At 37.2% G+C, this 15,711-nt stretch overlaps 1 protein-coding gene across 1 annotated transcript; it reads right to left on the bottom strand.

Annotated features, from left to right (window-relative positions):
* Positions 1–1,030: 1,030 nt before the first annotated feature.
* Positions 1,031–14,379, bottom strand: LOC135746681 (von Willebrand factor A domain-containing protein 7-like). Its single transcript, XM_065265337.2, has 15 exons — positions 14,185–14,379; positions 13,755–14,033; positions 13,382–13,475; positions 13,087–13,215; positions 12,829–13,015; positions 8,799–8,968; positions 8,609–8,721; positions 5,019–5,135; positions 4,720–4,929; positions 3,590–3,722; positions 2,850–3,002; positions 2,567–2,653; positions 2,134–2,399; positions 1,705–1,998; positions 1,031–1,520 (listed from the first exon to the last, which is right to left on the bottom strand). Exons 1-15 carry the CDS (start codon positions 14,377–14,379, stop codon positions 1,101–1,103), a joined length of 2,847 nt encoding a protein of 948 aa, XP_065121409.1. The 3' UTR covers positions 1,031–1,100.
* Positions 14,380–15,711: the final 1,332 nt, after the last annotated feature.

Below are 15,711 nucleotides of genomic sequence, written 5' to 3'. Positions count from 1 at the left end.
GGACCTCAGGAAGTTCTTTGTATTACTCGGCATTAATGAAAGGGAGAGTTGTGGTATTCACAATAAAGCACTATGACCCCTTTAATGAGATAAATCACTGAACAGTTCCTCATAGTACACTCTAAAAAAAACAAACGGTGCTATATAGCACCAAAACTGTTGATTTGAATCGTAACCATAGAAGAACCGTTTTTAGTGCCATATAGCACCGGTGAAGCACCTGTGTAGAACCATATAGGGGCCATATAGCACCACATTTGGTTCTACATAGCACTATATGGTTCTACACAGGTGCTTCACCGGTGCTATATGGCACTAAAAACGGTTCTTCTATGATTACGAGCAAAGAACCACTTTTGGTGCTATATAGCACCGTTTGTTTTTAGAGTGGGTGCTAAATCCTTTATCATAAGAATATAAAAAAATGTTTAACATATAACAAATATTTGTGTTGTTAATATCTTAAGTTTTTCATTAGTCACCTATTTTATTTATGCAGCTATAACTACCTAGCAATGATTTATTATGCATTTGTTAATGAGTTATTACTCATTAATGAACATCTTTATAAATAATTAACAAACGACTCTTATGATAAAGTTTTACCTTTTTTCTTTGAGACACAACCTGTTTAGGGAGATGTTTTATTTAATCAGCATTGCATATTATTGCCAGTAAAGGTTTCTAAAAGATATAGCAAAACTAAATCAACTCAAAACAATAAATACACAATCAATACACACAAACTGAGAATGTGACAATGCTTATCAACAATGTAGAAAACTTTAGGAGTCATGAATTTTCACACAGTTATTTAATAAATAACAAATGAAACAATTCATGACCATGATGTGTATTTTTTATCAGTTCCTCTGATGTTTTAGATTGGTACATCCATTCAGCGAAACCAATGAAAATAATCTGCTGTTTTCACATTAAATATTTGTGTAACAGGTGTATGGTGGGATTTCAAAGGGAGAGTGTACTATAGGTGAAAGTCTTTAAAACTCTTAACTGTTGTGGAGTCACATTTTTCAGCGATAGTAAAATCTAGTAAATTATGTTAGTATGACCTTAAAGATGCACTATTAGTTTTCTTTTTACCACACAAAGAAAACAATTAAGTTGCAAAGCAACAGATACATAGAAACTGACACAAAGTAGCATCTGCTAAATATGGTGTTCGTGGTAGGTATTGCTATTGTGTTATTATCAGATATCCTCTTTATAGAAGTGAAACATGTCCCCACGTTTCCCACTTCATCTACAGCCACTACCTGCACCTCCGGAGAACAGCAGGAAGCATTGTAAAAAGCTACGGTCACATTGGTGCCATTCTCACTCATCACCTGACTTGTACTGAGAGAGCCGTTGCCGATGTTTATGAACACTTTGGCTATGCCTGTACCATTACCATCCGTCAAATTGGCATAGAGTTCCCATGATGCACTGCTGCACACCACAGGGCAGTCAGCTTTAATCTTCACTACCTGACACACAGGTCTCGTGAAATCAGTCACCTGGACACAAAAATAACAAGAAAGTAATAAACGGCACAATTCCAAGAGGATCCTCGCATCATGGAGCTTGGTCTCTAATAATTCAGGTTAATGATCAAATTAGAGAACATTTTTAAGTTAAAGTTTGGTTATTAATGTTGTTTACAAATGTAATTCTGGGTTTTATTACTGATATTACAAGTACCTCAGCCATAACAGCGAGTCTCAATGTCACATAATTCGAGTCAGTGGACCCTGGATCTACTGCCGTAATGGTGAGTGTGACATCAGAGCCTGATTCTGTGTCAGAGGGTGCGATCAGTGTTAGGGTCCCCTGAGCGCTGCCCCCTTCATCCAGGGTTAAGGACCCGGGGACAGATACGTTGAAGTTGCGGTCAGTCCTGGCTTGGATAGTGTAGTTGCCCCCTGCTGCATTAGTTGCCAGTGTAAAGCTCAGACTGAAAGGGTTTCCAGGTTCTACAATGCCGTTTGACTGAACCTGAAAAAGGCATAAATATTTCCTTTTTAAAGAGGGTTTGGCTATTTAATACTAGACATAATCTCTAATTTAAAAGAACATTTGAAGGGCTCAGATGAAGAAGCTGCAAGTTATATTTCCTATCTTTAAGCTTACCTTTATGGCAACTCTTGAGCCCCTAAATTGGGTGGGTGACTGCCTCTGGAAACGGTCAGGTGAGGATGAGTTACTCAACAGTCCTTTCATTTGGACCACAAATGCACCCTCTGGGATTTTTTGTAAGTAAACCAGGAAGTCCGTCCCACCCACTGCTGTGATGGTACCATTAACAGTGTCGGATCCCGAAACTTCGGCTAGAAACACGTCGGTCAATGTCACTGAGTCTTCTCCGGTCACAGACAGAAACAAAGTGGAATTCTCACCTAATTACAAGAAACACCCTCTTTGTTTATTTATGTCTTTATCTAGTATCTACATTGATGATATCAAAACATAACAATAAATAAAATGATTATACAATAGTTAAACTGAGCTTGACTAATAATAATAATGTGGCTAATAATAATAATCAAGAAACACAGTAGTGTACCAATGAGAGGACGGTTGTCTTTGGGTGTAAGGTCACCTCGCTCAGACTGCTCCAGAAAGTGAAAAAGAAAGTCCACAGAACTCTGACCTTAATTTAAACAAACACAACAGACACAAACCACATTTTAAACAGTCGAAGTTAAATTACTATTGCAACATTACAACCCATTATTAGCAGCCTACTTAAAAAATGGGTTTATGCACACCATGTGCAATACTATTTGTTTTAAGAAACAAATAATCAGACAAAATGACAATAGTGAGACAATGACATATTCTCTTACCAATGACTTTTATGCTGTAGTAGCTCGTAGCATTAATGCTAATGCTCCAATCCCCAGTCTGAACATCAGAGTTGAGTTTTACTCTCCACAGATTCCCCACTGTCTGGATGCTGCCCAGAGGGCCATCTGTCTCTGAACCAGACTGTGACACACCTGAATAACAGATTAAACTCAGATCACTTTTGACAACAACTGTCAGCAATGTGAGTTATTTGATATGCTTTTACCCAAATCATATTAAACAAACACTGGAGCCTTTCTGGATATTTTGGGAATACATGTTGGTATTTCACAAGCCATTTAAAGTCAATAGAATGTTTATGTGACAAGCAGAGTTTTTAAAAAACATCTAAATAATACAAATTTTCCCTAAATAAATACAGTTGCAGTTCAAGTTTTGACCAGTTTTTTATTTTTTTTACATTGATATGCAACTTTTTTTAATAAGCTCAAAATATAGTTTTCTCTCACAAACACATCAGTTCACTTAAGTACTGTAGACATATATTAATACACTGGAGTCATGTGGATTACTTTAATGATGGATGGATTTGCTTTTTGGACCATTTTGTGTCCCATACATGTGACAGCATTTTAATATAATATCATTTGTTGTGTCTTATTGACATTTCTGAATTTTCTGAATCTCCTACCTCCCCAGTCAGTGTTTAATAGCTGTAGACAGAAAAGCAGATTACATTATGTGGCTGATCATTCTCTTTATAGACATCTTGCCTCACCTGTGGGACTGTAGAGGGTAAAAATTGGTGAAACCCCTGTGATGTACAAAGTCACATTGGACAGAGATGAATCCAGCACAAAAGAAAAGTTTTCTGCCTTGGCTGGGCTTCTCATCACCTGAAGAACTGTCGCCTTTATAAAACATATCAATGGTTTAATATGCTGCAATGCTTTACAGCAAAAAGTGCCAATATTTAATCTATTTATTTAAAAAATCCCGAGATATGGCCGGGTGAGCGCCAGCCAATTGGATTCATGTGCAAATTAAGGTGGAATTAATGAGGGTGAAACTCCTATACCTGTATAAACAATTGGTTCAACTAAAAAAAAAATGAGTCAATTCACCTTAAAATTATTGGTTGACATAATTTTTTTTTTTTTTTTGAGTTAACTAATATTTTTAAGTCAAATCAAATCAAACCAGGTAGCTTACTATTTTTAAGTTGAAGCAACAATTTTTTTACAGTGTAGCTCCAACTTATCGCTTTTAACTCCTAGCCCTGGCAGTTGAATAATGACCGGAAATTCTTAATTAATTGTTGTGTTTAATAAATAAATAACAATAAAATCGGGTCTTGGGTAATTTAAAATTAATGTGTTTTGCCAAACGGACTTGAAAACCTGAACTCTCTTGCGTGTGTGCATCAATGTCCTTTTAAAACCTCTGTTTGCCAAGAGCGCTTGTGACATTGTGTGGCTAGCGGTAGGTTAATTTTCGTTGAGAATTTTAAATGTAATGTACATTTAAGCTGTTACCTGGGTGTCGTCTTCAGATAACAAAGTAAAACAAATGGAGCAGCTCACCAAATTGGTTGCGAGACCAGCGGGGTTTCTTTCTGACTGCTGCAAATGTGGTTGCAGACTGCACACACGTCAGTGCTGTTTACATTCGGTTCCAGTCGGGTGGTCGGACTTGAGTTTTTCTCGGCTCGGGTTGGGTCTTTCTTTTTAAAATAATTATCTATGCACGTCGGATTCGGTTATAAAGTGATTCGGGTCATTTTGGGTCTGGTACATTTCTTTGGACCCGAGAAGATCTTTAGTCTAGAGTGCAGGTTTGGTGGGGAGACAAAATTATTTTAGTATTTTTTTAGTAAAGTATTCCTTGTTAGTCTTTGTAAGAACATACCATGGCGGAGGTGGATCCATCTGTTATGACTGTAGTGGCCTGAGAAAGTGTACTCTTAGTGACCTCTATGGCCTGTCCACCAGAAACATGGGCCAGGTCTCTGTACAGCTGTACTTCTGGCTGAGACATTGCTCTTGATAAAATCCGCTGAGATTCCAGAACGCCCCTTTTTCTACGGGATGAGAAGGGTTTAGTCAACATGAAAGTGACCTGGTTGATAAGGAGAGATCAGAGTAATTACAACATTTCCAGCTGAGGAACATGGACGAAGTGTCAATGGTTGTTTAGCAGGCACTCACTCTTGATCTGGTGCTTTCTATCATGGCTTCAATCGTGTTCTGTAGTTCTGAGTCCTTTGCTGGAGCATCAGTGAAAACAAAAATGTCTGAAAATGGAGGAGCTCCTGCAAGTGCCAACTAAGATCCATAAGAAAAACATGAAGTTTTAGCATTTAGTCAAATAGTTTAGTGCAATAGAGCCAGCTGAGAGATGTATATACAGTCTTGTTCAAAATAATAGCAGTACAATGTGACTAACCAGAATAATCAAGGTTTTTAGTATATTTTTTATTGCTACGTGGCAAACAAGTTATCAGTAGGTTCAGTAGATTCTCAGAAAACAAATGAGACCCAGCATTCATGATATGCACGCTCTTAAGGCTGTGCAATTGGGCAATTAGTTGAAAGGGGTGTGTTCAAAAAATAGCAGTGTCCACCTTTGACTGTACAAACTCAAAACTATTTTGTACAAACATTTTTTTTCTGGGATTTAGCAATCCTGTGAATCACTAAACTAATATTTAGTTGTATGACCACAGTTTTTTAAAACTGCTTGACATCTGTGTGGCATGGAGTCAACCAACTTGTGGCACCTCTCAGCTGTTATTCCACTCCATGATTCTTTAACAATTCATTCACATTTCTTGGTTTTGCTTCAGAAACAGCATTTTTGATATCACCCCACAAGTTCTCAATTGGATTAAGGTCTGGAGATTGGGCTGGCCACTCCATAACATTAAAGAGCCACACAGATCCAAAATCGAAACTTACCTTTATTGCAGTGTGTCATGTAGCTGTCCATCAATCTAAACAACGTGTAAAGTAGTTAAACCAAAAAGTGCACGATTAATAAAGTTATTGGCTTCTAAAGTAGGGAGTCGACTCTGAATCGCTGAAACGAGTCGTTATAGGGAGTGAGTCTTCTTCCTGATATTATCCACGTCACACAAACTTATCCACGTCACATGGGATACTAATCTCCGCCTACAGCCTTGCCCGGGAGAAACGAAAACTATGACCCGCCCACAGCTAGTTTGTGTGTGAGTGTAAACATCAGCTCACGCCGTGTTTTCAGCTTGTGTTGTTTTCACTACCAAAGGAGACTTTTTCAAGGAGGAATATACTAAACATGTCTGGCTGTGAAGAATCAGTGGTTAAAATTAATTTTTATCGGAGGGATTTAGACGTTTGGCAATGAAAGATGGTTCAGTACCCACTTTATTTGGAACAACATGCGTCTCCTAACCACAAACTGTAAGTATGATTATAGCTACATACTTGCTTAAAAGAGTGTAAAATGTCTATATTCGTTTTTATTGCTTGGATTAATGATGAATGATATCGTTGTTTAAACTCTAACTTATATACTGTCAGAGTCACGATAGCAAGCGGTTTTGCTATGACCCGGTTAGTTTACATAAATGCTTAAATGAGTGTAAAATTGTTAGTTTCAATCGTCGTTTGGATTAATGATGAATGATGTTGTGTGTTTAAACTGTTAATTTACTGTCAGAGAGTCACGTTAGCAAACGGCTAACTCATGCTCATTTACGGTTTTGTTATGACCCGGTTAGTTTACATAAATACTTAAATGAGTGTAAAATTGTTAGTTTCAATCGTCGTTTGAATTGTTTGGATTAATGATGAATGATGTTGTGTGTTTAAACTGTTAATTTACTGTCAGAGAGTCACGTTAGCAAACGGCTAACGCATGCTCATTTACGGTTTTGTTATGACCCGGTTAGTTTACATAAATGCTTAAATGAGTGTAAAATGTTAGTTTCAATCGTCGTTGTTATTGCTTGGATTAATAATGAATGATGTGTATTGATGTTGGAAATGTCTTCTCAGTAAATCATGTTAGCACGAGGTCAATGCATGTTGCACTGTTGTTGGTCTGTGAGACTGATCTGTGATCTGTGCAAAGACACTCTGTCAGTTGACCAATCAGAGCAGAGTAGGCTACTGAAAGGTGAGGTTTAGGCAGACTGAGTCGTTGAACGGCTTCACACGAATCGTTTGGGGATCTCTGAGAAATGGGGTAATTTTAAATTTATATTTTGAGAAAATTACAGTGGTTTTTGACCTTGCATGCATTTAAACCTGTTGTCCGGGACTTATAAATAGTGATAGGATGCTTAAAATTGTCATCTTACTGGCTCTTTAATTTTGTTGGTTTGGAACCAAGACTTTGCCCATTTACTAGTGTGTTTTGGGTCATTGTCTTGTTGAAACAACCATTTCAAGGGCATGTCCTATTCAGCATAGGGCAACATGACCTCTTCAAGTATTTTAACATATGCAAACTGATCCATGATCCCTGGTATGCGATAAATAGGCCCAACACCATAGTAGGGGAAACATGCACATATCATGATGCTTGCACCTCCATGCTTCACTGTGTACTGTGACTTGAATTCAGAGTTTGGGGGTTGTCTCACAAACTGCCTGTGGCCCTTGGACCCAAAAAGAAAAATTTTACTTTCATCAGTCCACAAAATGTTCCTCCATTTCTCTTTAGGCCAGTTGATGTGTTCTTTGGCAAATTGTAACCTCTTCTGCACATGCCTTTTTTTAACAGAGGGACTTTGCGGGGGATTCTTGAAAATAGATTAGCTTCACACAGACGTCTTCTAACTGTCACAGTACTTACAGGTAACTCCAGACTGTCTTTGATCATCCTGGAGGTGATCATTGGCTGAGCCTTTGCCATTCTGGTTATTCTTCTATCCATTTTGATGGTTGTCTTCCTTTTTCTTTCACGTCTCTCTGGTTTTGCTCTCCATTTTAAGGCATTGGAGATCATTTTAGCTGAACAGCCTATCATTTTTTGCACCTCTTTATAGGTTTTCCCCTCTCCAATCAACTTTTTAATCAAAGTACGCTGTTCTTCTGAACAATGTCTTGAACGACCCATTTTCCTCAGCTTTCAAATGCATGTTCAACAAGTGTTGGCTTCATCCTTAAATAGGGGCCACCTGATTCACACCTGTTTCTTCACAAAATTGATGACCTCAGTGATTGAATGCCACACTGCTATTTTTTTGAACACACCCCTTTCAACTAATTCAACTAATTGCCCAATTGCACAGCCTTAAGAGCGTGCATATCATGAATGCTGGGTCTCATTTGTTTTCTGAGAATCTACTGAATCTACTGGTAACTTGTTTGCCACGAAGCAATAAAAAAATATACTAAAAACCTTGATTATTCTGGTTAGTCACATTGTACTGCTATTATTTTGAACAAGACTGTAAATGTCTTCTAAACTTTAGTGAACCCAAGTAGTGCTGAATAATGCTGTTTAAAAGACATTTAGGCTACAATACAGTATATCCTACACAGATCCACTAGGCTCTCCTGATTTTGCCAAGTGGTTGATGTCCTCAGGGCAACATTAAGTTCACCCTAGGACAACATTTCAATCAACCAATCAGATTTCTGAAAAAAGTTTACAGTTTGTTTCAAGTTTAAGCTTACAACCAGTATTAGCTCTTTCTAGACCATTGTTGTTCACTTATCATTTCCCTCTGATTGTAGGGTCGAGTTATGGTTAGGGTTGGGTTTTGGGGTGGGTTTAGGTTTTATAAAAAACACTGTCATACACATACCAGCAGTCCTGATAAGCACATCTCTGAGAAGTCACCCCCACTAGATGCTGAAAGAGACCTGATTCGCTCTTTGAAAATATCAGTACTCTCAGTCCTTATAAGAGGTCCAAAACCTGTACAAGACACACACACGCATATATATTCAGTAAAGACCCAGAGATATAAAGGACTAAAAGAACAAAAGGTCTACCTGGGTCATTAAATGGGACTAGAATATATTCTGAAGGTTCATTTGGTGTTCCTCTTCTGCTGTCTATGATGTTAAAGGACACTCTCTTGGCCACTTCGATGTCATTAGACATACTGCCTGTGGTGTCAATCACAAAAGCCAGCAATGAGGTCCGACTGAGACCCATTAATCTGACATATACAAAGACAAAAAATAGTTGATAGCCCCTAATTAGTTCAGGACTTTATGGGATTTTTTTTGTTTTTCTATCATTTTTAGTATTCTTGTTCTTAGTTGGCTGGGTGTGTATTGGACAGCAGCTTTTTAACCAAATGGCCTAGACACAAAATGGTGCACAGTACTGTAGGCAATAGCCGTCATTTAACTGCCCTGGTTAATTAATACTCCACTTTAATAAAAAATCCTGATAATTTATTAACCCCCCATGTCATCCATAATGTTTATCTCTTTCTTTCTTCAATCGAAAAGAAATATTTATTTTTGAGAAAAACTTTCCAGAATTTTTCTCCATATAGTGGACTTCAAGGGTTTGCAGTTTCAATGCAGCTTCAAAGGGTTTGATCCCAACCGAGGCATAAGGGTCTTATTTAGCGAAACAAGCGTCATTTTCGTTTAAACCACAACTTCTCAACTTGCACTATATGTGACGCATGTGAACTTACGTATACGAAATCACGTCGAAAGGTCACGCGTTACATTTGTGAAATGCACACTTGCGGGACATTTTAAACAATAAACTGACACAAAGACATTAATTAGTATCAATACAACAACGTCGAAACGGTAGCCTGGTAATACCATCCTCTGCTATTTTGCTTCGCTTCATAGCCAGAGTCTGGCTGGGCATAATTGACAGTCGTTTTCCTTCTCGTGGGAGGGGCTTGTCTGAAGTTTAAAATCATAGGTCTAGATGTAAGCCAATCACATAACATTTGGATATGATGTGGTTATGCGCCGGCTCAGCCGCATCGAATTTCTGCTGTAAAAACACACGTATGATGTTAAAACAAACCCATCGAGCGAAATACCGGAGTTAACATGGCTATGAACGACTTCTGCAGATTATGTAAAGTAAATCGGACCAGAGCTAGGTAAACACTATCCTTACGGTGTCTTTCCCCTCACGTCTAAGTGGAGGAACGCCCCTCTCTCCTCTCAAACTCTTCCACCAGACAGCCATATGTAAATTAAATCTTCCTACCTTATTTTCTGGTTAATCAGGAATGTCACCAAAGAATGTTTGCCCACGCGTCCTCCACCATTAACTGTGAACAATGAAATTCCCTTCCATGATTTCTTGATCGTTGTGCACGTCAAGCAGTGCTGCACACAGTTTCTCGCTGACGATCGGTAATAGTTGATAAATTAAACTTAGTAGTAGGGCAACAACATAATCTCCATTCAAAATGTTGAACAAACACTCTTCTTGTTCGGGCTGAAGTTGGCAAGTGTCGGTTCTCCACAACAGAGCAAAAATCTTTCTGTGCCTCCATGTCCACTACAAACTACAACCGTACATTCGGCGCTTAGCGTCTACGTCGTGGCTCTCAGCCCGCCCTCTGTTCATTGATTGGACGGCCGTCTCGATGCCGGAGGAGAACGGTTAGAATGGAAGGTATCTCAGACTGAGTACAGTAGCATAATTAAATTTAGCGGAAGTACAAAGTCTGACGTAGTCAGGCTATCGGAATAGTACTCTTTCTCCACATAATTGTGTGCGGATCAGAAGGCTATGGCAAGACGAGAAGTTGTGGCTAAAAAAAAGTGGTTAAAAAGAACTTATTTGTTACTTTTTTGCTAAAATTTTGCTAAATCGTTTAGTAATTTTGGAATTTGGATAAACATTTGACCATTCTATTTACTCATGTTAACATTGGACTCATTCATTCGATTACCAATATCATATCAGCCCACACCGGCCGTTGTGCGGGTTCTGAAACATAAACTCAACCACACCAGAGGTCCTGACTTATATAGCCCTCGAATAATCATTACAATTACCCTCAACTTAGTTAGGGTTAAATAATTAAACTTAACCGCACCAGAGGTCCTGACTTATATAGTCCTCGAATAATCATTACAATTACCCACAACTTAGTTAGGGTTAAATAATAAGTCTATCCGTGTAACCAGAGGAAATGGTTGAAGCAACTGCCCCATGCTGGCGTGCCCTTAATTATCATTAGAAAATATTATGCAACCCAGCCAACTATATCCAACTTAATACAGAACTCAAAACTATAATTATAGTAGAGATACTGATCAGAGGTCCTGACTTATCATCTGATAGTCCACATATAGTAAAGTAATGGCTGAACCTCTAAGTTCATCGGTATAGACAATTAGCATGAATTTATACCCCGGTCGTAAATTTATGGTGATAAAGGATCTCGTAATACCTGTAGTAACTTAGAATAGTTAATGAAACAGAGAAGATAGAATGAATTCAAATGTAACAATTTATTTACCAGGTAAGAAAACATAATTCAGAAGCCAATTTACATTCCAATTCGAATACGAAAATCAAACGAAAACCCATTGCATACCTGGTAAGGAGATGAAGATCTGGTTACAGATTCCTCAAAGTAAAATAACAATACATGATGCTGTGTTAGGACAGCATCATGGGGGTGCATTTCTCAATATTGAAAGTCCCGCCTAAATCTTCTACACGTCTCCTTAAATAACCAGAGAACAAAGCATATAGGAATTTGGTAATGATTGGTTGTTGTAAAAACTAAGGGCTGTCCTTAATCTGTATACAGTGGGTGATTGGTTTATGCTTAGAAAGGGAGGTGTCTATCAACATTGAATGAAGTTTCACATATACTTTAACATTGAATTCTGTTGTTATATGAGACCATTGTAACCACTTGCAATGAGACATTCCAATAGAAAACAAATAAGATACAGATTTTAGATTCTTTGTGCATGTAGCATTTCATATACAGTTTGCTTTTAGAGAAAAGAATACAAATGTATGACACCCTAAAGGTGTGTCTTTGAAACCCAAATGTGTCTCAGTGGGAAGTCCACTGTGAATCGTGGAGAGTGGCTTTTCCCGCGCACTCACTTTGCCCCCATGCAGCGTCCTTTGGGGAGGTGCTATCTTATTTAGGAAATTATCTTACAAGCCCATTTAAGCTGCATTGAAACTGCAATTTTAAACTGTATTAAAACTGTAAATTGTTGAGGTCCACTAAACTTCGCTATATGGAAAAAAATCCTGGAATGATTTCTTCAAAAAACTTAATTTCTTTTCAACTGAACAAAGAAAGACATAAATATCTTGAATGATGCGGTAAATTATCAGAATTTTTTATGAAAGTGGAATTCCTTTAACTAGACCCCCACTTCTAGCCAAAATAACCTTGAATTTGTTTATGAATGTTGTTTTTGCATAAATAACTTGTGTAGACAGTGATGTGGTAAATGATATTCCATCATGTAAGCAAAGTCAACTGTAATTACAATGTGTTTGGTTACATTTATTTATTTATTTTTGGGCTATGGTTAGACATCCATAAAATTTTCAGCTCATATTTTGCATTGTCCGGACAGCTATTACACATCTTTTAAAGGAAAACACCACAGTTTTTTCAATATTTTACTATGTTCTAACCTCAACTTGCACTTTTAATCTTTGTACAGCACGTCGTGAATGTGTTAGCATTTAGCCTAGCCCCATTCATTTCTAGGACTCCAAACAGGGATGAATTTAGAAGCCACCAAAGCATGAGTAGTTACACGAGTAAGTGTCTAGGCTGAATGCTGACAAAGCGCTGTACAAAGATTAAAAGTGCACGCACTGGAAAAAGATAAGTATGTATTAATTCATCTAAGTTGAGGTAAGAACATAGTAAAATATTGAAAAACTGTGGTGTTTTCCTTCAAACAAAAACTTCAATGGTATTTTCAATATCTTGAAATATACTGTATACAACAGATTCTACACTATTTAATGAATGCCAAAGAAGATTGAAGACAACATCTTTCTAAATCTTTATTTAAAATATCTGTGTTCTCATACCCAAGAAAGGCCAAGTTGCCTGCAGCCAATCTTATGTCCTCCAACAGTTCCATGGTAGCGTTTATCGCCAGGTCAGCAGCACGATAGTGATAGGAACCATGACTTGAGCTTATCTCATCTTTATTGATACCCCCAACAGGTTCTCTTGTACTCGTCCTGTCAGAACTCCCACCATGACTACACTTGCCTAAAAAACAGGTTGAGATCAGTGTATAAGGTGAAAGATGATTGTTATGCATGGTATGACAGTTTTAATACCTGCAGGTTTTGTGGAAAAGAAAAGGCTGAAATATCCTGAGGTTAGTTTTTTCTGGAGCAATATTTCGGGGAGAATGTTTTCACCACAGTTTTGCCCAATGCAGTTTCTGCACGTCTGTGTATCAGGACCTGGACATGTAGATATAAGAAACCAACGTAAGAGTTTACACAGAATTCACACTGGCAAACTAAGTCTGTAAACATATAAGGGAAAAAAATTTAGTTCATTGGAAATTTTATTGAATTTAAAATACACAGTACTACAGTACATAGCATTATGTTTGTTTCACAATACCTGCAAGGTTGTTAAGAGGTAAATCGGGTCTGGTAAGGTTTCTGAAAGGAACAGTGTTTCCCATTTCCACCCAGTTACTGTGGCTATAGAAATCCTGCACACAAACACATACATTCAGAATGGCTTATAAGATCCGACAACCGTCTACTTGGTAAAAATTATAGGATATTTAAAATCTAATCAGTCTTTTTCTTTGGGAAGGTCTTTAACTTGCCCTGAATGATACGTTACTCTACACAGTTACATTTTTTCAGGTTTAGTATTAATAAAACGGAACTGAAAATAAAACAAGAGTTGATAAAATCCTCAGACAACTTAAAATAAAAATGTATACATACACTTATATTTTTAAAGTCACCCTATTATTACACACCTGTAGAGTGTGACATACACCCCCCAGTGTGACCCGGGCACAGATATAGCTGCCCTGCTGCATGCTGAATTTAACTGAAGCCACGCCCTGAGTGATGAGGCTCCGCCCCTCTCTGAAAGCCTCATTATCCACATGATGCTTTGCACTCAGCACGAACACTGCATCGATAGCGGCATTGCTTAAATAAATTCCCAAAATAGCTCCATAAAATCTTAGTTCAGACAGGACAGAGGATGAACAAGCTTTTCGGACAGCAGATACAGTCAGTCTGTTGTCTATCTGGAGGTGTGAAACAAAATGTAAAAGTGACACCTTTCCAAGTTCACATTTTTAAATACTGTATAATTAACAAACATGTTATATTTGTTAAGTCTTACCATACGAAAGATTTTTACTTTTAAGTTATAATATAAGTTAAATTTGTCCTTACAACCAGTGTGAATTGTTGTCCTTCAGCAGTGGCTATGTCACGGCATACTTCTGCAGTCTTGCGGAGAATGGCCATTTGAGTGATTTCTCGATGGGTGAGAGAGCCCGTAGATGAGAGGGGTGTGAAGGCTGTTGTCCAGGGAAGTGGAAAAGCCCCCCAGAAGAGAATTACCCCCACTATAATTAAAGAAACCATGACTGTCGGCAATATCCGGTCCTACCTGCAATTTTACACTATAAAATACAACATTTGATTTATTTTATTTGAAGAAAAACATTCAATTTCAATTTCTTTTATAAATAGTTGAATAAACAAGGTTAACTTAAAAAAGCACAAATACAATGGTCTCTAAAGTATGTGTATATCCCTAAAGCAGCCGAACTTGACTTCGAACTGGATTTTTGTGACCTTATGTTTTACTGCAATATGGTGTGAGTCAAAATCCCCCTCCATTGAAACGGTTTAGTTTAACTAATGATTAATTTTCATCTGAGGTTTACACATTTTCCAGATTAAACATATATGAAACAACACCCTTCGCACACACCCTAACCCTTTTAACTACAGAGGAGGTCTTCTATACAGCCTTTGTCAAATCACACACTCTTAACCAATAACAAAACTGGACCAACAACATTTTAGCCACCTTAAGTCATAACCTAAGAACAATCTTACACAACTTTAGGAATTTATATTCTTGGTGTTACAAAGCCACAAACATTTACTATGTATGTGCATTTGTGTACTGTATGTTTATAGTCACCTTAAAGTTTATATGTGGGTTTCCTACAAAAATACAATAAATATTTAGTTCTACTTACTGTTTAGCACCATTATTATTGTTCTGTACCTTCATTTGTAAATTATTGGTTAACAAAATTTTACAAATAAACATTGTAAGTGCAATACAGTAGAATGTACATTAAGTGCTCATGCAATAAGAAGAATTACAGCATCTTTTGGCTAAGAGGAAGACTACTTGCTAATACAGTATTATTATTTTTTTACTGTTTAAACTTTATATGGCCAAATATGCCAACAATGATATGTGAACAATATGTATATCATGAATGTAACAATCACATGAATCCGTCTATCAGACAAAAATTATTACATTACCTTCCACTAGATGTTGTTTGTAGAATTCCTAACCTGACCGCAGTATCTGCTTCTAGATAGTATTTAAACAACTCACATGTGATGAATGTCCCAAAACCTGTTTTTAGACATTACAAAAGTACATGTGATTGACTGAGAGGAGTCAGGAAATTGTGTAATTTTCCTTTTTAACCACATTACATTTTTATGTGTCATTGAGTTGACAATATTTTTATTGTCAGCTATCACACATAGGCCATGTGTGCTTTTTAAAAGCAACATTTCATATATAATATTTTATATGAAATATGTGTGTGTGTGTGTGTGTGTGTGTGTGTCTATATATATATATATATATATATATATATATATATATATATATATATATATATATATATATATATATATATATATGAAATAAAGATGCTG

This window comes from Paramisgurnus dabryanus, chromosome 4 (assembly GCF_030506205.2).
Source record: "Paramisgurnus dabryanus chromosome 4, PD_genome_1.1, whole genome shotgun sequence".
NCBI lineage: Eukaryota > Metazoa > Chordata > Actinopteri > Cypriniformes > Cobitidae > Paramisgurnus > Paramisgurnus dabryanus.
This window is presented reverse-complemented; position numbering and strand designations above follow the sequence as displayed.

What these genes read in the sequence shown, in the direction of transcription:
- LOC135746681 (XM_065265337.2), bottom strand. Translation starts at nt 14,379, where the DNA reads ATGGTTTCTTTAATTATAGTGGGGGTAATTCTCTTCTGGGGGGCTTTT. An exon ending in GACAACAATTCACACTGGTT is followed by an intron (nt 14,034 to 14,184) that starts GTAAGGACAAAT and finishes TCACACCTCCAG; the next exon opens with ATAGACAACAGACTGACTGT. An exon ending in GCTCAAGAGTTGCCATAAAG is followed by an intron (nt 1,999 to 2,133) that starts GTAAGCTTAAAG and finishes TGCCTTTTTCAG; the next exon opens with GTTCAGTCAAACGGCATTGT.